The sequence below is a fragment of the Trachemys scripta genome, chromosome 6 (assembly GCF_013100865.1).
Source record: "Trachemys scripta elegans isolate TJP31775 chromosome 6, CAS_Tse_1.0, whole genome shotgun sequence".
In the NCBI taxonomy this organism is placed as follows: domain Eukaryota; kingdom Metazoa; phylum Chordata; order Testudines; family Emydidae; genus Trachemys; species Trachemys scripta.
Window position 1 is genome coordinate 46,797,391 of NC_048303.1, and position 24,395 is coordinate 46,821,785.

Below are 24,395 nucleotides of genomic sequence, written 5' to 3' on the forward strand. Positions count from 1 at the left end.
AGCCAACATCCCTTCTTTTAATAAAACGGGCTCTGATGTTTTTGGATGTGAGTAATCCATTAATGAGCTCATAATTACTTCCCTGTTTGCCAAAGAATCACTGCACAAAATTATTAGTGCAGCAAACCTCAGTAATTAAAGATACTATCCAACCATGTTCCAATCTGGCTTTTTAAAGACTCTAATAAGAGTCGTTCTAGATAGATAGATAGATAGATAGATAGATAGATAGATAGATAAAGAAAGAAGACAATAGCTATTGTGCACTCATTCATATTGAGTTATCTTATTGTTACCCAGTTAGAAAATATAGAACTCTGCTTTAATATCAACAGAACCACTCTGTTTAATTCTGAAAACGTAGAATTGCCAGTCAAGGTTAAGATTCTCCCAGATATCTAATGAGTCTCACAACAATAAGGCTCTCTCAGGTCAACATAAATAACCTGACTCACTCCTTTAGTCACAGAAAGGGCACAAGAGTGGTGGAGGGGAAAAGGAAAAGAAAGAGATGAAGTGCGCAGATGCAGGAAAAAAGAAAACACAAAGACAATTTTAATTTTAGTTAATTTAATTTCATACTACATCATACTCTGTCGCAAAAGATCATCACATGCATTCTGAAGTTATTACTGGAAGGTGAAAAATCCATTTTAAAATATCTTTACTGAAAAGTGAAAACATATAGTCTTAATACAGGGCTTTAAAATTTTGCCAGTCACCTACTAGTCAGAGCTGATATAAAAGATGTGTGGGGACCCATCAGCAAAGACACTTTGATTAAAAAATCCAGCTCTCAACCCCCCATACCAACTCCTGGAAAAGGGTTCATGTTCTTAGCAGGATGCTCTCCTGGGACACTGCTTACATGTGCCATCTTTATTTATCACCCTTTGGCTAATGAGCATCTGATAAGATTGAAGCCTCTACCCTCAGCTGCTGGAAGAGAGATTCTCTCTTTCACATACTACCACTCTATAGCCTACTGGCTGCTGTGAGTATGGGGCAACTCCACAACCCTACACTTCTCCCCACACTTTCCAGGCTCCTGAAGGGAAGTGGTCTATTATGCTTCATTCCTCTTTCAGCCTTTTTTTTTTTTTAGTTTTATTTTAATCCCCTCACCTTGCAAATAGCTCCAGTACCTACTTCTACTGTTCACCACTTTCCTAAATAGTAAGTATACATTGCAACTGATTATTGCTAGTTTTACTGGTGTCACAAGATTCCCAATAGCAAGCAAAAAACTGACCAGTCTTGTTAATTTCATTGCTCTGCTGCAGCAGCTGCGCAAGAGCTGTCAGCAGACTAAGGGAGACAAAACTGCATTCAGTTCACATCCAAAAGATGCTCTTTGTAGCCTTATTGATTAGCTTTTTCTTTTATCATAGATTCTAAGGCCCGAAAGGACCATTGTGATTACCTAGTCTGACCTCCTATATAACACAAGACATAGAACTTCACCAAAATAATTCCTAGAGCATATCTTTTAGAACAGGTGTTCTCAAAATCGATTGCATTGCAACCCCCTTCTGACAACAAAAATTATTTCACCACCCCAGGAAGGGGAACCGAAGCCTGAGCCCACCCAAACCCCGCTGCCCCGGGCTGGGAGCCAAAGCCTGAGTCCCACTGCCCCAGGTGCGGGGAGCCTGTAACCTGAGCCCTTCCGCCCAGGGCTGAAGTCCTCAGACTTTGGCCCCCAGCAGTGGGCTTGGGGTTTGACCACGGGTGGTGGGGCTGGAGCTTTGGTTTCAGCCCTGGGCCCCTGCAAGTCTAACGGCAGCCTGGCGACCCCATTAGAACAGAGTCGCGATCCACTTTGGGGTCCCAACCCACAGTTTGAGAACTGCTGTTTTAGAAAAATACCTAATCTCGATGTAAAAGTGGTCAGTGACAGAGAATCCACCACGATTCTTGGTAAATTGCTCCAAGGGTTATTTACGCTGACTGTTAAAAATTTACGCTTTATTTCCAGTCTGCATTTGTCTAGCTTCAACTTCCAGCCATTGGATCGTGTTATAACTTTCTCTACTAGACTGAAGCACACTTATTAAACATTTGTTCCCCATGTAGGTACATACAGACAATAATCAAGACACCCTTTTTTTTTCTGTTAAGCTATATACATTTATCTCCTTGAGTTTTCTAATCCCTTAATTGTCTCTTGTGGATCTTCTCTGAACCCTCTGCAATTTATTAACATCCTTCTTGAATTGTGGACACCAGGACTGGACACCATATTTCAGTGGCAGTCGCACCAAGTCCAAATACAGAGGAAAAATAACCTCTCTACTCCTACTTGGGATTCCTATTTATGCATCCAAGAATTGCATTATCCCTTTTGGCTACAGCGCACTGGGAGCTCATGTTCAACTGATTGTCCACTATGACCCTCAAATATTTTTCAAAGCCATTGCTTCTCAGATTAGAGTCGTCCAGCCTGTAAGCATAGCCTACCTTTTTTGTTCCTAGATGTATAAATTTAGTCATATTAAAACACATATTGTTTTCTTGAGCCCAGTTTACCAAGCAACGTGGATCACTCTCAATCAGTGACGTGTCCTCTTTATTATTTATCACTCCCCCAATTTGTGTGTCATCTGCAAACTTTACTAGTGATGTCTTTATGTTTTCTTCCAGGTCATCAATAAAAATGTTAAATAGCATAAGGCCAAGAACAATCCCTGCAGGGTCCTACTAGAAATACATCCACTCAAGGAAAAGGATGATTCCCCATTTACAATTACATTTTGATACCTATCAGTTAGCCAGCTTTTAATCCATGATACAGGTGCCATATGAATTTTATATCGTTCTAGATTTTTAATCAAAATATCACGAAGTAACAAGTCAAATGCCCAAACTTGTAATCTCATTTAAAAAAAAAATCCAGTTAGTTTGACAGGATCTCTTTTTCATAAACCTGTGTTGGCTGGCATTAATTATATTACCCTCCTTTAATTCTTTATTAACGAAGTCCCACATCAGCCACCGTTATCTTGTCCGGAATCAAAGTCAGATAGACAGCCCTATAATTACCCAGATCATCCCATTTACCTTTTTTTTTTAGATATTGGCACAACACTAGCTTTCTTCCAGTATTCTGGAGCTTCCCCAAATTTTTAAAATGTTATAAAATAATCATCACACATCTGTTTCATTTTTAAGCCTACAATAGTTACAACACCCCAAATCAGTGTAACTGTGATTAAGAAAAAATATTTTCTTTATTCTTTGTTTTCTTATGTGGTTCATTTGCCAGGATGCTTTCTCCTTTATTCAGTCAGTTGCCCCACAAGTGTCTCTTTCACACAGTATCAGGGAGATAAAACCCCCTTTTAAAAGAAGTGTTTGAAAAACCACAAATATTGGCAGACAGACTTGGAAACAGATACACCAGCTGAAATGAAACTAATTTTTTAAATTGACTAGATTTTGAGTTGACCACATCCCTTTAAATGCTGCATAAACTGATAACTTAGGCCACGAACTTGCAAAGGCTTAAGCATGTAAATAATTTTATGCATATGAATTATTGAATTCAGTGGGACTACTCTCATACATAAAGACACAGGCATGCTTAAGTCTTTGCGGGATCAGATCATTTAGCGACCCATCCCATCCTTTCCATTTGCCAATGGTAGAAGGGTTTTTCAGGCCATGGATGAATATATCATACCAAATGGAACTATTTAGTGAATTTGAGACTTGACTATCTCCATTTTAATCCTAGTTCTCTAACTAGAACAGTGAATCATTCTACCCTAAGAAGCAGCAACAACAATACTTTTAAATCTTATCTTACGCTTTGAGCAAAATAATAATAAAAATTTAAAAAATAAAAGATTGCTCTTAGCAGTATGCATTATTACTTCTACCATATATTTCTGAACTTTTGTTATATAATGCTAAAAGGACAAGCAAGATGCCATGCATTCTTCTCTAGAAGAAAACTGTCTTTACTTTATATGAATACTATACACATCTGTTGTTAATATGATAACTTCTAGATACAGCAATGCAAATCTGAGGTGGCAGAAATTACAAACGAATCCTGCAATTACTGAATGGTTAAGATCTCCTGTTGACCTCTGTTTGAAGCCACACTTGCAAAATGGCTACAGAATCTGGTCCTTTGGGTCTTTTTCCAGAATTTAAATTTTCCTTTTCTCTTTTTAAAATTACCCTTCTGGTTTGTAAGATAGTTTACATTTAGAAAGCCAACCTGTCTTGCTGAATTTACAGCCATAAAGACAAATATTAGCTAAGGGAAGTGTAACCTTCATCATTCACCTTATGCCTTCTTGTGTTTGCAATGTTATCCCATGTAATACATTCGTTTCAGACTGTAAGTGCCTCATGGCAGGGACCTTGGCTTTTGTGTGTTTGTAAAACATCACAGACACATATAGTGCTCTATAAGTAATTACTTCTACAAAAATGTTAACACTGTTTGCCACCTTACTGCTTGAATGACGTACCAGATGTATCCGAGTAAATGTGCTTGTCCAGTATAGCTGGACGTACCTGGCCTGTGTTGACGTCCCATAGGAAACTGCTGCCAAAATACATGAACATTTGAAAAAACAGTGAAAAGTTTGTTTAAAAAATATATATATACTGAGTCAGGTCTCATTTTTAGTTTGAATTTTGAGGGCACACACAGATGCTGAATACCAATTTAGTTAACTAAAGTAAAAATTAACTTTTGAACTCTTACAATATTTCTGACTCCTTTGGTTTATCATATATACTTACTAAAGTGTCACAGTCAGCTGTTTCATCCTCAAATTTACATTTTGCAAAACAAAACCTAAGATTAATGGAAATCTGTCTATAACGTGTTTTTGTTTGGTTGGCTGGTTCCGTTTTTTGTTTTGTTGTTTGGGTTGTTTTTTTTTTTAACTCCAATGGAAACATTTTAAAATAAATGCATATTCCTCTGCAGGGTTTGCAACCCACATACTACAGCACTATGAATCAAAAAGTGAAAGTGATTGATTTTCAGTGTTCAAGCCGGGGGAAAATGCATGTACACAAATAGATTAATTAGTGAAAAGTAAATTGAATCCTAACATGTACAGTTTTAAGTAAACCAAGTTTACTAGTACACAGCTTTGTTTCCAGTGGGATGAAGTTAACAATGCCCTTTTAAAATGATGCACAGATTAGCCAATTTACATCAACCAAAACTTCCCATTCTTTCCAAAATAAAGATATTTTTCCTCCTTGTTTTCTGCAGATACTGACTAAGTTGTAAAAACATTGCTCACACCCTCGATTCACATTTAATTTCCAAGGAAATCATTGCTTCCAGCTTTCAATACATCAGTCAATGCCTTCTAAGGCACACTAACTCTCCACCTCTGTTTCACTAGTGAAGCTATCCTACTGCACAAAGCCCATTTACTCAGGCTGTACCAAGGGTCAGAATCTGGCCATTTGTCCGAAGAGATCCCTTTGCAGAAGAGTGGGAAGAAAGGACGTTTAATGTGCGCTCTTAGATTGCAAGCTGCTTGGAGCAGTGGCCACCTGCTCCTGACAGCCCGAGGCGCTCCTGGCAGCTAGCGGGCGCTACCGCCACCCCCATTATATAAATAACCTGAGGTGTGTGTTTGTGGGGAGGGGACAGGGACACGTTCCCCCTTTCTCTGGGTCTCCCTCAGGCTGCATGGGGCGAAGGCTGACACCACGTGTGTGGCTCTGCAAGGGGAGCACTACGCTGCAGGGCCCGGGCTACAGGCACCAGGGCCGAGCTAGCCCGAGTAGCCGGGGCCAGACTGTCCTCGCCGTTTTCAATGGGAGCAGGAGCGGGGCCCAGACAAGCCCCCGAGCCCGGCCTGGTGGCGAGGCTGCCCCGGCCCGGCCTACCTGGTAGAGCGGGGAGCCGGCGTCAGGCTGCGAGCCCACCGCGGCCACCCTGTCCCCGTGGTACGCGCGGGCCAGAGTCGCGGCCGGGCGACAGAGCCGCAGCCCCAGCCGCCACTTCAGGCCCGCCAACATCGCGGCGCGGAAGCTCCAGGCTAGGGGGCGGAAGCGGCAGCTTCCCAGGCCTGGAGCCGGCTGCCCCGCCACTCCCCCCGCTGCAGCCAATGGAAAGCGCGGGGCCGCGCTGCGGCTCCCCTTTGCTGCTGGGGACGGAGCCATCCCGCCGGGCTGCGGCATCGACCGGGGTAGGTCGGTCACCAAGGGACCAGCCGCCCCCTGCCCCGCAGGAGGGAGGCAGTAGCCTGGATGCACCCGGCCCCTCACACCGCTGTCGGTGCATAAGTATCTCTGGGAACAGAGCCTTTAAATAATAATGTAAAGGCAGGAATCTCAATAAGAAAAAGGGAAAACCTTTAAAACTGAGCAGCAGCGACAAAACATTATCCCACAGACAAGGGAAAAAACATTGATTTCAGCTGTGAAAGCTTTAAATTGGGTGGGGAACCTTTTTTCTATTAGGAGCTATTGACCCACAGAAAAAAAATCAGTCAGAGGCCACACAGAGCCCCACGGGAGGGCACAGAGGCTTAAGGCTTCCCCTAGGCTCTGGGGTGGGGCCATAAATGGGGGTTCAGAAGGGGGTTCTGGGCTGGAACATAGGGTTGGGGTGCAGGAGGAGGTAAGGGCTCTAGCTGGGGATGTGGGGCAGAGAGATTTGGGGCTCTGGGCTGGGGCCAAGGTTTGGGGTGCAGGGTCTGGGAGGGAGTTAGGGTACAGAAGGGGGTTCAGACTTAGGGCAGGAGGTTGGGATGCAGGTGGGGGTGCATGGTCTGAGAGGGAGTTAGGGTGCAGGAGGGGGTTCAGACTTAGGGCAGGGGGTTGGGATGCAGGGTCTGGGGGTGCAGGGTCTGAGAGGGAGTTAGGGTGCAGGAGGGGGTTCAGACTTAGGGCAGGTGGTTGGGGTGCAGGGTCTGGGGGGGAGTTAGGGTGCAGAAGGGGGTTCTAACCTGGGGCAGGGGGTTCGGGCTCCGGCTGGGCAGTGCTTACCTCAGGCAGCTCCTGGTGGCACAGCAGAGCTAAGGCAGGCTCCCTGCCTGCTGGGGCTCCGCACTCCTCCAAGAGTGGCCGCTATGTCCAGCCTGGAGGCAGAGAGACCAGGGGGCTCTACGCCGTGCGTGCTGCCCGTGCCCACAGGTGCCACCCCCGCAGCTCCCATTGGCCGCGCTGGGGGCGGGGGTAGTGCATGGAGCTTCCCTGATCCACCCCTGCTCTTAGGAGCCGAGGAACATGTCGGTTGCTGCCAGGAGCTGCACGGAGCCAACCAGATTTCTGGCAATCTGGCGAGCCGATGCTCAGGGCTTCTGGCCTGCGGCACCGAGACTTGCCGCAGGTCAGATGACATGAAGCAGCAGGCTGGATCCGGCCTGTGGGCCGTAGGTTCCCCACCCCTGCTTTAAATCCAGGTCATTTTGCAGTAAGTGACTGGTCTCTTGGGACTGGGAGCAACCTAAATGTAATGTGATGTGATTTCTGGTTTAAGTGTCCTTTTATCACAAAGTCCAGTTTGTCAGGGTGGCAAGATAGACTGGAGAGGCTAATGGGACTGTCTGACACCATGGTAAGACTGTTACAGTGATCCAGGAGTTCACATTTGGTGAAATCCAATTATAGAACACACCACCAGTTTGGGGTATCTGCCCCGTTTTCTGACAGGCTGCCCTAAGGTTGGCACACTAAGTTGTGAGCCACTCCACACAGCATGACAAATACATTTTAACTTAAATTTTTAGAACCTTAATAAACAAGGGAAAGGAAAATTGATGGCCATTGTAGCAACACATACCTCAACCATGGCTCTCACAGGTCAGTGTATGTGAAGCTGTGGTTGTCCATGCTTTCCCACTGTGTGGAGTGGAAGGGGTAGGTGTGCTGGCCCTGCGGCCATGTGGAATGCTGAAGAAGGGGTAAGGAGATGCTATGCTGAAGTTCTCCACCAACTGCAATGGCAGTTGAGCCCAAGATTGTTGAAACTAGAGGTTCACAAGAGTCTGCAGCATCTGCATTTGTTGACAGAGAAGCTCCATTGCCCTCTCCTTTTTCTGTTGGAACGTGGGCCTCTCTCCTCTCCACTCTTTCCTTTTCCAGGCTGTATCCAATATTCACCCTCCAGACCACCTGTTCAAGTTCTGATGCAGCAAAGAACATGTCATCCCGCATCCTCCTTTTTCTCCTCCTTATGTGGGTGAGTTGTTCTGCTGACATGGAAGGTGTACCACTCGAGGCTGCAATGGCTGCAGCTACAGATAAAACACAGAGATATCATTGTCAACGTAGTATGTACAGAAAGCAAAACTTAAGATTCATAAATCCCCCCTTGTCTTGATCCCCTAAAGTGTGAAACAAGATATGCTTATTGGTCCTTCTGCTTTGGAGTGCTTGATTAAGACACAGCTGACAGCCATGGTGACTGTGACCTGCCAGTGGGGAGGGAAATGGAGAGGGAATTGCTGGGATGCATGAAACTGAGTATAGGGTACTGGGACTGAATAATGGCAACATTTTCTAGTGATAGTGGTTGTTTTAGCTGATATCTCACCCCTGGGGGTGACAAAGGCAGAGAAAGCACAGCTGCTGCTGACATCCCGAAGTTGCCCAGGCCCATATGTCACTAGCCTGTTTAAGGCAATGGTGTCATGCTGTCTGGAGTAGCTCACAACCATGAGTGCCTATCTCAGAGCAGATTGTCAAAAACAGGTCAGAAACCCCAAACTGGTGGTATGTTCTATAGTTAAATTTAACCAGAACTCCTGGGTCACTGTAATAATCTTACCATGGAGTCACAGACAGTCCTCTTGGGGTCTCCAGTCTACCTTGCCACCCAGGCAAGCTGGGCTTAGTGATAAATGGTCACTTCTATTAAAAAGAAAAAAAATCAAAGTATTCAGGTTACATCCAGTTCCAAGAGACCAGTCACTCCAGGTCGATTTGCATCCTAGTTCTCATACCAAAGACAACACTGGTAGCCAATTCTGTACTAAACTAACTGAAGCTTTATTAGCTAAGAAAAAGGAATGAGAGTTATTGAGAGATTAAAGCAAATAAAAATATATGTACAGGTGAGTCATTCTATAATTTCAAAAGATAGCAGAGATGTAGTAATCTGCCAGCTTCCCAAAAGTCTTTTAGGGCTGTGCAGAGTAACTCTAGGGATCTTTGTCTTCTTGTTTGGTTATTCTGCGCAGTTAGAAGCCAAACAGTCCAGAAATGAAGAATTTTTCTGTGTCCATATTTATAGCTTCTCACAGAAACCAAACTGACTACAACAGTTGCCACACAGGTCCCTTCATGGGGGAAAGGGAGGGAGGAATGCATTTAAAGTCTGATCATTGATCTCGCACACTGGCTCATTTGCGTTTAACGAACAGTATTTAACATCTTGTTAGAGACCATCATTTGCATTACACAGGGCTTTTTCCCTGTTTGATAAGTTACATAGTCACAGACTATGCAAATACTTGCTATCACTTTATAACAGGGTATTGAGTGAGAACAATACATGCAGCATCCTTAAGCATTTTATAAAACACTAAACACATCCTTATGAACTTACGATCTAATAAGCAAGACTGGTTCCTAGCTATGCATCTGTAAGCTTTCAGTGAGGCATGGGGCCTTGACATGAGCTGGCATCTGGTCTGCTAGCATCACAGGTGTCTGCTGAAGTTATTGATGAATGGTGTGAGAAAGTGTCCTACTGCAGAGGAAGAAATAAGGCTCTCATCCATAGAAACCTTTAGGAGAGGATTGCAGAGTACCTTCATGGAAGTTTCATCGAGATCTCTCAGGATTCAAAGGACATCCCTGGGTACATAAATTGCTCTGTATGCATCTCCACCCCACCATAACTGTAAAGGGGAATGAAAAGCTGATAACTCTACCTCTCTGTTGGACCACTGCTTTTTCTAGTACAAGTAGATTAATGAAAAAAATTGGTAGCTGCGTCCTAATAAGTTCAGGGAGTCATAACTGTAGTGGGAAATAAATTTAAACACTTACCCAAGGTTTCTTCCCCTGCATCTGGCTCACCAGTGCTCAATTGCAGGGACTGGCTTTACTGCAGTGGAGGTCCTGGCTTGTGGCACAGCCTAGTCACCTGTCCCCCATACTCCTCCTCCTCGCTGTTTGTGGCAGAGGCCTGTGACTTGGGCTTCTTGGAGGTTTCCACAGTGGCGTATAGGCTGGTGGTAGGGTCTCTGCCAAGTATGGCATGCAGCTCTTTGTAAAAGCAACAGGTCTTCGGCTTGGCACCAAATCAATGGTTGGCCTCCCTGGCCGCCTATAATGCTTGCCATGGTTCCTTGGCTTTCATGCAGCACTGCTGCTCGTCTCTGTCAAAACCCTTTTCTTGCACCCCTGAGTAATCTACTGTAGATGTTGACATTTCTATGGCTGGTTCAGAGCTGTGCTTGCACAGCCTCTTCTCCCCACAGGCCCAGGAGATCCAGTATCTCTCTCTTGTTCAGGCAGGAACACGACTGGAGTGCCTAGCTACCATGGGCAGCTGGGCCATTGCACACAATGGAGAGCTGCTGGGTATGCTCGCTCACTGAACAATCAAGAAAAGGCATTTCAAAAATTTACAGGGGTTTTAAGGGGGGAGGGAGGCTTCTGGTCTACATGTCCCTGGGCAGTGGAATTCACACTTGTGACCAAAGTAGTCAGTGTCAGGCAGTGTTGGACAGTGGCTGGAGGACTGTTAATGTCAACACACGTAATGCAGTGTCTACTCACACTGCAATGACCTACGTACATCAACTGTGGCCCAATGCCACTCAAGGAGGTGGTTACTATGTCAGCATAATAGGGCACTTACAACAGTGGGAGACAACTTTAAATGTAGATATGTGCACAACCAGGTCAATGCAAGGCAGCTTACATCAAACTAACTTTGTAGTGTAGATCAGGCTTAAAACTAGGATATTTATCCAAAGTAGTGTTTCAAAGGGGATGAGGAAGGTCATGGTGGAGCAGGAATTCAGTAGCACCTAAAGGATATCAGTGCTTTCCTTGTGACATAACTAAGAGAGCCTTCTCCCTAAGTTTATACACACACACACACTCCTCTAACCTGTGTAGGTTAGTCACTTTATCACTGACCCCCCTAGTACTTATCCTACTGGCAAATAACCTTCTCTGTTACCATCAGATAAGTGCAGATGTTGTATAAATCTATTGTCTACTGATATCTCTGGTCCAGTATTGGAAAAAAGCTTTCTTCAACTGGCAATTGGGTCCTGATTTTCCAAAAAGAGGCTGTTTCCTACTTGTAGTAACAAACTGAATTAGTTTCACATTGCAATAAAGTAAATGTATATTGCGGACAGTATTTTTCTGTTTTTTCCTTTATTATTGAAGATGTGTTTGAATAAGGTTCTTTTCAGTTTTATCTTGAAGAGAAAGAATAGCTTGATATTGTTTATTCCTACAGAAATGACTGTTATAAAAATGCAGCATTATAAATTTGTTGCAGGAGTAAATAAGATAATGAGCATGAGGGGACAATCCCTTAAATATAAATACTGTAGCTCTGGTAATTCAGTATGGTAAAAATTAGTGAAACGTTTCAGCTGCTTTTTGTATTTTAGTCATATATATATTATATGGAAGTCTTGTGTGTGTGCGCACACGCAAGACTTCCACAGATAGAAGTCCTTTTACAAGAAGATTGAAAGTATCTACCTCTCCCTATACTGATTATCATATGCCCAAATGTAACATTGTTACAGAACTATTGGAGTACAGTCCAGTGCTTAAAAAAAGGGTTTTTGCATGATTAATTTTTCAGATGGAATTATACAAAATCGGATTATAAATTTATAGCATGGACTTCCACATTCCTCTCTTCCCCCCCTTCCCTCCCCTCCCCCCAAAAAAACACTTTAGAAGGGCCTGGGGACATGATCTTCCCCTAATATTTTTGTAATTTTAATGAAAAGTTAGTCGGGCCGAGGGACGTACTGGCCACCGCTTCCAGCGGCTCCCATTGGCCTGGAGCAGCGAACCGCGATCGGCTGAACCTGTGGACATGGCAGGTACACAAACCAGCCTGGCCCACCAGGGGCTTTCCCTGCACAAGCGGCGGAACAAGTTTGGGAACCACTGGTCTAAAGTATTTACGTGAAGAAAACATTGGAACATTTTTCATACTAGAAATATCAGGCTCTAAATTAAGCGGTGAATGGAAAAACTAAAGTTTTCAAAATAAATTTTTTTAAATGTAATTTATAGCAATTTTGTAACATTCTTTTAAATATGCCAATCAAGGAATAAAATCTACTCACTCACCATTACAATAATGTAAGTAAAATGTTGCAAGGGTGAACAGGTGGAAAAACATAGCATTAGTGCTAATGTGGGAATCTTAGCCATTCAACGCTCATTACCTTTAAAAGTTTATTCTTTTGGCTCATTATAAACTTGTTTATTGCTAAAAGCTTTGTGAAGACAACTCAAGTAAGATCAAATACACAAGTGATATAAAAGTATTTATTCACATAATTTACATATAGAACAGACTGCTTTCTTTGAACCCGAAAGCTTACACATGAACAATATTACATAGGATGTTTGTCAAAGAACTCTTCAAGGAAAACAGTCCTTTACCACATCTTAATAGAAATGATAAACCATTGATCAGTGGAACTTAACAGAGGATGCTGTTCTGTTTCCTTCCATCACTATGACTTATACAACTTTCACATCCAACACGGAAAACACACGTTATCTTATCTCTCTAAAGAAATGGGATTCAAAAGAGATTGATAACAAAGTGCACATGGTTTGCTGTGAAAAAACAACAAGAACAAGGTCTGTTGTCCCTTCCGTCTATTAGGGATAAATAAGGCACCATACATTTTGTCGTCTCTTTATAATTTATGAAATACAAATTATTTTTGCCTTGTCATTTGAATTGCATCTGAAATACTATGAATGAGTCTTTACCACTTTAGTAGGTACTTAGAGTACGTTATTTTATAGCCTCCTCCTCCACAAATCAATTTTGAGAACATATTAGTGGGGGTGATCTAACTGGTTTACCTGATTCTAAAATGCAACATGCCCCATGTAACAATAACTAACAAAATATTTGCATACAACAGGGGTCCCCCATGTGGTGCCCGCGGGCGCCATGGCGCCCGTCTACTGGCAGCATTTCGGCGGCGACACTTCTTGGCGTTGCTGCTTCTCGGCTGCTTGTCCGGTGGCCACACTCCTTGGCGGCTAGTAGTCCGGCGCCTGCCACACGGAAAGGTTGGGGACCACTGGCATACAAGAACCAGACTACAAAATGTACAGTAGCCTTAGCTACACATATACAATGTTAATCTATTACTGCAATGTTTACAGTAGAAGGAGAAAAAACATAAAAATGGGTATTTCAAGTTAAAATGAAATAGTCAAACCATGAGACACTGGCCTGAAACTGGACATGTGATTGGATCCATTTGTACAGTCATTTTTTAAATTCAAGTTGTCATTTACTTGAAAAACAGAGGAAAACCATTCTATTGTAGGATAGTTTTCCCTTTCCACCACAGCATTAAAATTGTAATTGCTTCTCACATTTAGCTGCTATAAAGTAAGTGATCTGGGCTTCTACTTTAATGATTCCTAATAGCTGGTCTATTTTTGATTATTGTTCCAGTCTTGAGGGCACCTTTAGAAGCTACAAGTCAAAAAATAACTTCTGAAAGGATAAAAATTCAAGTCTCAGCAAGCAATTCAAGAGAAATCTGATAATCATTATAATTAGAAAATAAATTATGGATTTGCTAGTAAATCACCATCCAGCTCTACAGAGTAGATATTTCTTTGCAGAGGGTGGCAAAAGAATCTTAAAAAAAATCATTTGAATACCAAATTTAGCAAAATATTTTAAATTACTCTCTCATTAAGAATCATTTTCGTTTTGGCAAGACCCATTCACAAAATACAAATTAAAGGTAGAAGCACAACCTTAAGGTAAACCAACATATACTGTACTATGCATTTCTGACTGACCTGTGGCAAGTGAAGCTAGAGTAAAAAAATAACTGGTTTGAAAGGGTGTTCAGAACTGTTAAGGAACATAATTAGGGATATATTCATCTTGAGGTATGTGACATTATGTAAATCCCATGTTCTGAAAGTCTATTCTGTATCCTTGGTCTCCAGTGGCGAACATTTAATCAAGGAGAAAAAAGCAGACTTTATCTAAGTCTAATTTAAAATATCTACCTACTCATTTCAAGAAGTCAAGACTTTAAGAATGAAAATATATTTATCTTTTAGAAGAATGCCTGATTTTAAGATTGAGACCATGTGATGCTGTTACCTTGTCACGGCAATTTTTCCTTATTACATAAGTGGAAAATTAGTCTTCACGTGACCAACCTAATATCACCCTAAAAACTAAGTTACACTGTTCTAGTGAACAAAACTTAGGAAACATGAGGAAAACCATTTTAACTTAACAGTTTCAAAGTAGTAAATCCTCAAAGCATCCTCACTCAATTGTTCTGGGTTCGATTCTGCTCGCAGTTACTCTTGATTTATACTAGGGAAATTCCACTGAAGTCAATAGAGTTACATGAGTATATAAAAGACAGTGCAAGAGCAGAATCCAGCCTATTGTATTAAATATTTAATTTAGAAATAAATCAGCATTTACAATGGGAGATAGGTTAATCTTTTCCTCACCCCCAAATCAGATAGATGAAAAAGGATTAACGGGATAGCATCTTTTAATAAATTAAAATTAAATAAATACAGTCTCATGTTTATCTCTGTACATTTAAAAGGGATTAGATATTTTGTTTTCAATCAGGGCCTTTAAGCTTATGTACCTGTGAATTTGTCATTACAAAAATACATAATTTGGAGAAGACTATAAAATAGCCGATAAAAAACATTTCTATGTATTTACTACACTAAGCTTTTAGAATTGCTTCTCTATCTATAGAGATAGATATGAAGGTTAATTCTCCTTCCTGGAGTGGAACTTCACAAAAAGAAGTATAGCAAATGACTTTTATAACCAGACCCACAAGCTTCAGCATTATGATTTAAAGGGATATTGTCACGTGGATAGTCATTCATTCATTGCACTTCTAGAAACTAGTCATGCACCCAGCATCTGCATCTTGAAAAGTTACAGTGTAAGCCAACAGCTACCGTTTAGTCTCATCATGCCAATCTAGTTCTTAAATGTTTGAAAATGCTCAGATCGCCCAGAATGAGAAAAACTGATTTTGTCTTCCAACAATGCTTGTTGTTCTCCATTAGTGAGGCTGGTAATAAATTAGGACTAAGGAAGAACAAAGGAGAATTCACAGCAACTCATCTATATACAGTTCTGCTGTTACACTGCTTTCTTGGATCCCAGAGGTTTATTCTGAATCATCCACCTCCATAAAGATATCACTGAAAAAATATTCTGAGATTCTGGTTGGCTCCTCTTCTTTCTCCTGTTGTTTAGTATAGGAAGCTTGCTTTTCAGAAGACTCAGAAGAAGCCTACAAAAAAAATAAAAGGCTGCATTACAGGTTTGACATCTACTGAGATTTGTTCTTTCTCATGCATCTATGCCTCATCTTGTGTACAAACTAGAGTCTCGTGGTAAGTTTCAGCACTCACTTAAAATGTAAAAGCAATAGGCCTCCCACAACCAACATAATAAAGATTATTTCCCCAAGCAAAATTGTTTCAGATAATAATTTGGGATACACCAAGTAAACTGTAGTACAACCATCCTTCAAATCTTATATTCATTTACTTGGTCAGGTAGATTAATTTTAACTGATCAAGCTATTACCTGTAACAATTATTCTTTAAAGATATAAAACGTAATGGAATCCTACTCTTGAGTGGATACCCTGAGCATAGATCTACAAAATCTCACAGGAGGGGTTCACATGCTTTTTCTGCTAAAGTAATAATGGAAATTTGATCTCAAGCAACAGTGGTAAGTAAACTCGTACAGAGAAGATCATTTTTCAGAGTAGCAGCCATGTTAGTCTATATCTGCAAAAAGAACAGGAGTACTTGTGGCACTTTAGAGACTAACAAATTTATTTGTTAGTCTCTAAGGTGCCACAAGTACTCCTGTTCTTTTTAGAGAAGACCATGTGGCTGCTTTGCAAATTTCATAGATATATATAAATCAGAGGCAGACATGTAGCAGACATGCCTCTCACAAAACATGAGATGACATAACCCTCAAAACAGAGATGTCAGGCTGCTGCAGCAAGATGCAATCAGATATGGTTCTCTTGGAAACAAGCACAACATAGTGTCAAGTAATAAAAGCTGTGTGGACTTTGAGAGATTTAGCATTTCCAAATAAAAGCCTAGGGACCTTTTCATACACAGTTTTGTCAGGAAGGACATTCAAGTTTGTGGGAAATGTTGGCAGGACAAGTGACTAAGGCAAACCTTCAAAACCACCTTTGGGAACAATTTATTGGGGATTTAATGGGGGTTTCAAACAATTATCCTTATCTTGTGTTTTAGATATTCAAAGTGCTTTACAAACATTAACATTAATTTTCATTACGATTTTGAAGATAGAATAGTTCATCTGCAGACAGCTCAGTGCTTCAGCGTACCAAGGACCACCCAGATCTCAAAACCTCAGAGGCAATCAGCTGCTAGGACAGCAAATCTATACACATCCTGCCTCATCAAGGCTATGTCTTCTGGACTATTGGTGGCATAGATGCTATTGGTGCTAGGTTAGTTGGAAGTCTGACCAGTTGTACCCAGGACTTGAACATAATCAGCTAACGACTCATTCTCTTGTCACTGACAGAGCTTGGTGCTTCAGCAAAAGGTGATGCGTTGGTTAATGAGTGTCTAGCACACTAGCAGCATGCGTTTAGACACTAAGGTCATCTTTGTGTGTGACATAGGGATCTAGTTCTCTGCTTCTGTGGCATAGGACAAAGTTAATGGCCTGTCACCTTTGCAGCTGGTGGCGAAAGCACATAGTCTTGTTATCAAACCTAAGGTCTTAACTTTAAGGCCTTTGAAGGCTGAGCTGGCTTCATATCAGGGTATAACAGATGTCCCCATGAGCCATCAACAGATCTTTCTGGGACTGACTCATTTACGGTCATGGTGAAATCTTACCTCACAGCCAGCCAGACCTGGTCATTTCTGAGGCAGACACATGAGTCACATTTCTGGAAGTTATGGTCAAAACATACACAAACACTTTTGAAGTGCAAGGCAGTCGGTCTGGTCTACACACAAACTTGCATTGAAATAACTAAATCTTTGTTATTTTGGTGCAAGTCTGTGTGCAGACACTTTGGGATACGTGTCCTGTTTCAGTTTTGCTTAATGTGGAAAATGTAATGTGACCTCAAGAGATCAGAACAGAGAATCTGGGGAGATTTAATATTAACAAACACCATCTCCTCCTCAGGGAGAGGAAATAAACAGTACAAATGATGTAATCAAGCAGCTGCATTTTTAACCGTTCAGTTATGGCTCCCCCCTACACTTTGCAGGAAATATAAAGCTACACAGCTGGCTCCTTTAGGTAAAGTAGCAAATGGGGAATTTTTAGAGACATATGTGGTCAGCTCCCTGGGTCTGCTCTCCATCTTATGTGCTCAAAGCAGTGACCTCAGGTTCCTGATTTAAGATAGAAGTGAAGGCAGAAACTGGGAGAAATAAAACTTCATATAAAATGAAACATTAATTCCAAAATTGAAGATGCCTTTGCTGTTATTGGAGGAAATGTTGGACTCTCCAACATTCAAAAAAGTTGACGTAATTATGGTTGGTTTTTCCTATCATTCAACATAGTCCTTTGTTCAGCTTCACAGCATACAGATAAGCAAAAAGAGTCCACAAATCTATAAAAGAATGTCACAGTGATCACTTCACACACACACACGTGGTTGTCTCCTAGTAGTGCTTTACATTTCATACAGACATGATGTTCAGAGGTAACTGTATGTACCTGAACTGCAGCAGTGCCTATATTCTCACATTCAGCAGACGTCAACATGCTTGTAGAGGGAAGAGAACAGGACTCTTGAGTGTCTGTACTGTTCTCAGCAGATGGAGTGGGTCTTTTCAGACTTCGCTTTGAGGCAGCTATGAGAGGTTTTTGGAGTCTCTGTCTATTCCCCTTAGCACCCTCTCCAGGTTCAGCATTACTTGATTTGCAAATTAAAGATAAAAATCCCAGAGGTCTTCGGCCAGCCCTATTCAAAATAACAAAAATTAACAATAAAGTTTCACAGTTTATATAATATTGCAGCTTGCTTAATGAAAATGGAGTAGAAATATTGTTTGTATTTAATGAGAGTTTGATTTACAATCTAGTAGTAAACACTTCTAAATTATACGAAGATGATTAAAACATTCTAAAATAAATAATTTGGAATAGGTTAAATCAACCCCAGAATTTGTTTTTGTTTTTTTTAATATGTTTTGGGTTTTATTCTCTGAATTGGAAAATATCAACATTTTTGCCAGATTATTTAAGCAGCACAGACCTGAGAAAGCTCCCCGTAGAGCTGTAAAAGCCTTCAACAGTCTCTACGCCAGCACAGTGTGGGAGATGGAGCCTACCATTCACTACTCAAAAGTGGCCAATATAAGCTCCCAGATCTTTAGGCACAGCTTCTCACCCACAAAGGAGCAGGGAATTCCTTCATGTGTCATTTCCCAGGCCTCCTCTAATGCACCACATGAGGGAGGAATCCCACTCTCCCAAGGGCAACCTAGAAAGCGTCCCAGAATACAGAAGGAAGACACTCCTTGGAGCAGGAACAGGACCAGATTTTCACTCTACCAACATCAGCACAGCCAATCACAGTGAACTGTTACTTAATGTTAATTCAAGAACCAAGAAGTTGGGGCAAAGGCCCAGAGTCACTTTTTAGATTGTAATCTCTAAGGCAGGGACTGTCTTTTTCTATGTATGGACAGCACCTACATATTGTGGTTGACACTGGAATACAAATAAGCAACAACTAAACCCCACACACCACAATGATATGAGAGGAAGGGAGAAATCATCAGGGGCCAGTAGGCAATGGTAAATGTTACTAGGACAGGGAAAAGTAGAGGGTTACAAAAAATGTACGACTGTAAGAAAAGTAAAATGGTGAGTAAATAAGTGATGCTTAGAGGAATAGAACTAAAATATAAGGGGAAAGGTAAATTAAAAAATATAAGAAGGAACATACGAAGGAATAAAAGTCATGTTGCATCTTCTGTTTGTTGTCTAGACTGTACACTCTGTGGGGCAATGACGTGTCTTAATACAGCTTTACAGAACGAGCACACTGAGCGTATTAACTACTATTAGTTAACTGAAAAATTCAAAGAAACAGATATGTTTATACAGTATATTACAGCACAGGATGGGGCAATTAAAATAAATGGTTTATTAAAGCTACCAATCTGGTTTTCCCAAGTCCAGATCCTAGTGAACAGAGTCTACATCACAAAAGGCAGCTGTGTTGGCTGTGTAAATAGAGAAGCCAAATACTTAATAGGCACAAGCAATCTGTTCACTGAGGCATATTGCCAGAAAAGCATGGGACAGCATGAATCACCATTAACTACGCTGTTACCATTCCATGGCTAGAGTATTTCAAATTCCAAAGCTGATCCTTTCTAGTTTTTTGCTGAAGAAAAGGACGGACAATGTTCTAGTGTATGAGTTTTTAACCTGGGATTACATCTATCCTGCTCTTCCCACAATGCTAAGTAGAAGGATCACCATGTGTGAGTCCTGATAAGAATGGGGTCTTCAGAATGAAAAGGCTGAGAACCAATGTTCTAGAAATACCTTAGTATCGGGCTTCTTGAAAGGGCAGCTGTGCTCCCAACATGTCCTGAACATCCAGATTCACAAATATCCATAGAACTTTCTTGCTCATTTGCTTCTTCTTTTCCTTCATGGTCCATTCCAGACACCAACTCATCTGAACAATTGCATGCCGATTCCTCAACTGGTATAGTTCCTGATTTCTGAAAGGATTCAGATTGCCCTCTTTCTGCAGTTTTAGATACAAATATAGAGGTAGGTAGTTTTTTCTTCTTGGAAGTTTTCAGTTTTTCAGAAATTCTCCCTTTAAATGAAAAAAAATAATATTAAGCATAAATGGGAAATTTACAATTTTCATTGACTGAACTTATACTCTTAATATTTTTATAATATTAGTATTCTACATCATGGTCCAAACTAGTGTGGTGGTGGTATTAAAAGACGTAGTGTTTTGGGGCATTACAATTGACACTAGTGTTATTTTTGTTTGTTATTTAAATAAATGTGAGCAAGCTAAGTTTCTCAAAAGATAATAGTTAATTTTTTAAAATATTTCATATTTTGGGCCTGAAAACCTTACCAGATCACACAGACATTAGAACTGGAAAAGATCAATTAGGTCATGCAATCCATCTTCTGATAGGGCAGAATGCTCCCTATTATACTTTCTAGGGCTTGGCCCCATCACCCTGATTTTTTCCAAGATATGGGAGACTATTGCACAACTTTAAAGTAGTACTCTGAAATCCCCTATAGAAGTGCAAAGAGCTAAACAGATCTCACTATCAGGAAATTTCTGATATTCAATCTACTATTTTTCCCCCCTCAATTTCATTCCACTTCTTTTACAATTACATCCCTCCCCTTTGCATTAGCTCAAATATTATGTCTCCGATGTTTCCATCCTTCAAATATTTGTAGGCTAATCCTTCTTTCAGTTAAAGCCTTTTAACTAAGAAACTACACATATCTGGTTTCTTTAGTCTTTCCTCATCCGTCAGTCCCTCCAGTCCCCTGTTCTTTTTTTGGTTGATCTTCTTGGAATCCCTTCCAACATGTTCACATATTTTTAGTAACAAGGTGACCAAAAATAAAATCACTATTGTAAGTTGTATAGAGGGGGACTATCATTCCTGACATGATGCATTTTGTGCATGCAAGCTGTAGACCTGATTCAAAGCCCACAGAAGTCATTGAAAGTGTTTCCATTGACTTTAATGAGCTTCACATCAAGCCCTGTATTATCCAGATTCTTTATTCAACTACAGAAATATTAAAAAGGAAGCATCTCCACTATATTTATAAGGTCCCACAAACATTTTGCATTCTCTCTGCTGGAACTTCATAGCAGGTAAGACAAGACCTCTGCTGATCCGGTTAGAATTGCAAATGCACAAAAAGATAGTTTGGCATAATACAGATCATCGATTAATTGCTCCATTCAAAACAGGCGGAAACATATTTGCCAAACAGAAAACAGCAAAATTGGTAGTAAAATAAATCTTTGCCAATTTAAGAGCTTAGTATTCTGATCTCCCTTGTTTAGCTAACTTTACAGTTTTGTTTCAGTATCTTTAAATAACAATGTAACAACTCTTCCTCTAATTGACAATAATTCAGTATGAACAAAACTGCACCAATCAACGTGAGAGAGGTATGTTCTTTAGACAGATTCTAAATTTGGTCACAGCAAAAATCCCTAACCAGGTCAGCTAATTAACAACAAATTCTTTCTGCTCTGTATCTGAGGCCTTTATGCATAAGTTCTAAAAAGTACATTGAATGGGGAGTCACTTCAATATATATGAGGTATCTTTTGCTGGTTAATTTTTTGGTTGTTGTTTTTCTTTTAAACCCACCAACCACAAAAAAAAAAAAAAAAAAATCTTACTTTCAGAAATGTACAAATAAGAGGCAGCTCTTAAAATTCATGAAAATCATCTTATTTAAGGCTCCAACTATAGTTCTGTTTTTGAAGCCAGTTGAATTATAACATGAATATACAAAATTTTGCCAGACACCTAATCCCAATGCAGGTAATTGGCAATTAAATTGAATAGAAGACAATTTTCCCCTTATGAATACATTGCCACAGGTAGGATTAGTTAGCAAAACGGCAATTAATGTTGGCTACCATTTACGAGAGACTCCATATGCATTAGATCTCAAAAAATTCACCTACCAGCAATTTTCCTTGGAGCATGTGTTGATTTAACTGAAGACTCCTGTATTAAACAACATTTAAAAGTCAATTTCTCTTCTTCAAAGAAAAAGCACAGTGAAAGTTAGTACAGAAATAAGATTATTATATATTTACAGATCTTAAATCAACTAGGGACAAATAATAGGAAGGAAAAGGTCTTCAACACTCAGGAATGTGATGGGACCTCATGTCACTTGTGACCCCTAGTGTTGATTGAAAAGCAGGCTTTGAGGGTACTACCAGATAGCCATGACAGGGGCCTCAAGTTCAGAGCGCGTAAACGCAAGGAAGGTGGGAGAATTCTCAAGGTTCTCACTGGAGTTCTTGACAACATACTGTAGAGATCCCCACACCACAAAACATATTGTATTCAATAGCAAAAATACATGAAAGTCACTCCCAATAATTTGGTCACCTCACAGTATGGGAAATTTGTCCAGCTTCCCTTTGCAGCTAGCATTTTGTGGCTAATGCCCCAGTAAAGAGGGGTGGGGATATTTCTAGCCACATAGCTTTTTCCTGTAATGAATTTCCTCCAAGAATCATGATGCTCTCTTTTCTGAAACAAGACAGCCACGTGACCAGCATATGCCTGAAGTTTCCCCTGCTGCAAGTGCACCATCAAATATAGTGAAAGTTGGTGAATGCACAGAAACTATTAGCAAGCATATCAAGTAAAAAGGGGCCCATGACTATACCCAAAGTGAATACAGAAACTAGAACCTAAAGAGTATTTAGCATTCCCACTGTTTGAAACAAAAAGCAACTTACAGCTTCCATTTTGCTGCTGAAAACTTCTTGGCAAAATTTCAAATGAGGTAATTAATCTAGTTAATACAGTCATAACTTTGAAGTCAGTTAGACACTTCAAATGCATACCTCTCATAGTACGCATAAAACGGTATTTCCTGAATTAGTATCTGACCTTGTAAGTATTTGCCAGATTATCCTCTGCTGAGGTAGAAGGAGTTCGCTTGGCAGGAGGAGTGTCACTTTCTTCAATATCAATAGCATGCCTTTTCCAAGATGTCTGATCCAAATTAGTAAATGTCTCTATTGATGCTCTCTGCAGTCCTTCTGTTCCTGTACAGTTGTCTAAAGAGGTAGCAGCTTTATCAACTGTAGTGGTCAGTGATCCACTGCTGTATTTATAAATACATGTCAAAGTTACCATTGTGAAAAGTTACTATCTTAAAAAAATTAAATTTAAAAATCAAATGTGTAGTATATACAGCAAAGTTATAAGATGATTAAGACACAAATCTTTGCTTATATTCTTATCTACAACATGTACCGCTTCAAACCCTTTTAGGTTTTTATCATTTAGATGGTAAGCCTTGCAAGTTTGTGTTTTTTTAAAACCACAAGGAACTAGGAATTCTCATGACATCTTCTATCAGTCTTTTTAAAGAAGGTCTTGTTCTTTTCTTTTAACATTTTATTTCATTTTCTGCTTGAACTGTACATTTCATTTAACTCAGTCTAATAGCATATTTTCCTTAATATGCCTGTTAAGTGTTCCATATATGAACACATCTATGAGTTAGTAGGTGACTTGTAGGTGAAATATCACATACTAGAAGATGTTTTTGCTCCAGCGAGTTGTAGAAAAGAACAATTACGTTTTTAATAAAACATGTATTTTGAGATCTGCATTTTGCTGTACTATCCCTGACCACCAAGGGGAATGGGGTTCTTCCTGTCAATTATAGTAGATAAAAGATACAGCTATAATCATGTTAGCAATTGTCAAATATAATTAAACTCCATTTCCGTGAGAACATAAATCAATCCATGCATTACTATTAACTTCATTTTACTGTAATGGTTACAGTATTCTAGATGCTTGAGGTATTTATACTTGCAGCCTCGTCTCTATTAGATTTCCACTGCACACCCTTGGGGGAGGATGATAGTCCTGTGGAACAACCAGGACAAAATTGGCCTGCCACAGAAGGGAATTAAGGGAGCAGGGTGAACCTACAAGGATACAGGTGGACTTGAGAGACATATTCCATTACAGGCCCTCAATAATTTTGCCTATCATCATCAAGGGGCCAAACAGGCAGTAATTAATTCCTTGATGCAGGAGCTCCAGAGCTGTATGGCTGAGGCTCCTTCTTGAGGGGGAGGATCTTCAATAGAGAGAGGAGCAGGCTTAACAGCTGAGCTTACAGTGCGAATTCAATGCCTAAGAGCTCGGTTTCACACATGCTGTGACATGGAAAGAGAACTATACATTAAGAAAGCATGTCAAAGTTTTAAAAGTGTATTACTATGTTATTCTTAGGAAGATTTCCCTTCCTCTTAACTTACAGTATATTGTTGTAACTTACTATGTGTACTTTTTGTTGCAATATTTCATGGAAATGTGAGACCTATTTCAACAACTGTGATGTGAAAATATGCACTGTCATATTAGATGGG

General features: G+C 40.5%; 2 protein-coding genes across 5 annotated transcripts in view; both read right to left on the reverse strand.

Moving 5' to 3' along the window:
• Positions 1–6,050, reverse strand: part of MCCC2 (methylcrotonoyl-CoA carboxylase 2) — an 84,268-nt gene extending 78,218 nt beyond the window's left edge. The window contains exons 1-2 of one of the 2 annotated variants that reach the window (XM_034773836.1): positions 5,875–6,050; positions 4,469–4,561 (exon numbers count right to left, since the gene is read on the reverse strand). In XM_034773836.1, the coding sequence (XP_034629727.1) occupies positions 4,469–4,561; positions 5,875–6,006 (225 nt within the window). In that variant the 5' untranslated portion in view covers positions 6,007–6,050. The remainder of the gene's footprint in view (positions 1–4,468; positions 4,562–5,874) is intronic. The other variant, XM_034773837.1, reaches the window with a different exon arrangement.
• A 6,413-nt stretch (positions 6,051–12,463) lies between these two features.
• Positions 12,464–24,395, reverse strand: part of BDP1 (B double prime 1, subunit of RNA polymerase III transcription initiation factor IIIB) — a 90,985-nt gene continuing 79,053 nt past the window's right edge. For all 3 annotated transcript variants that reach the window (XM_034773648.1, XM_034773647.1, XM_034773649.1), the window contains 5 exons: positions 22,894–23,110; positions 21,948–21,990; positions 19,787–20,069; positions 17,942–18,188; positions 12,464–15,485 (listed from right to left, as the gene is read on the reverse strand). In XM_034773648.1, the coding sequence (XP_034629539.1) occupies positions 15,360–15,485; positions 17,942–18,188; positions 19,787–20,069; positions 21,948–21,990; positions 22,894–23,110 (916 nt within the window). In that variant the 3' untranslated portion in view covers positions 12,464–15,359. The remainder of the gene's footprint in view (positions 15,486–17,941; positions 18,189–19,786; positions 20,070–21,947; positions 21,991–22,893; positions 23,111–24,395) is intronic.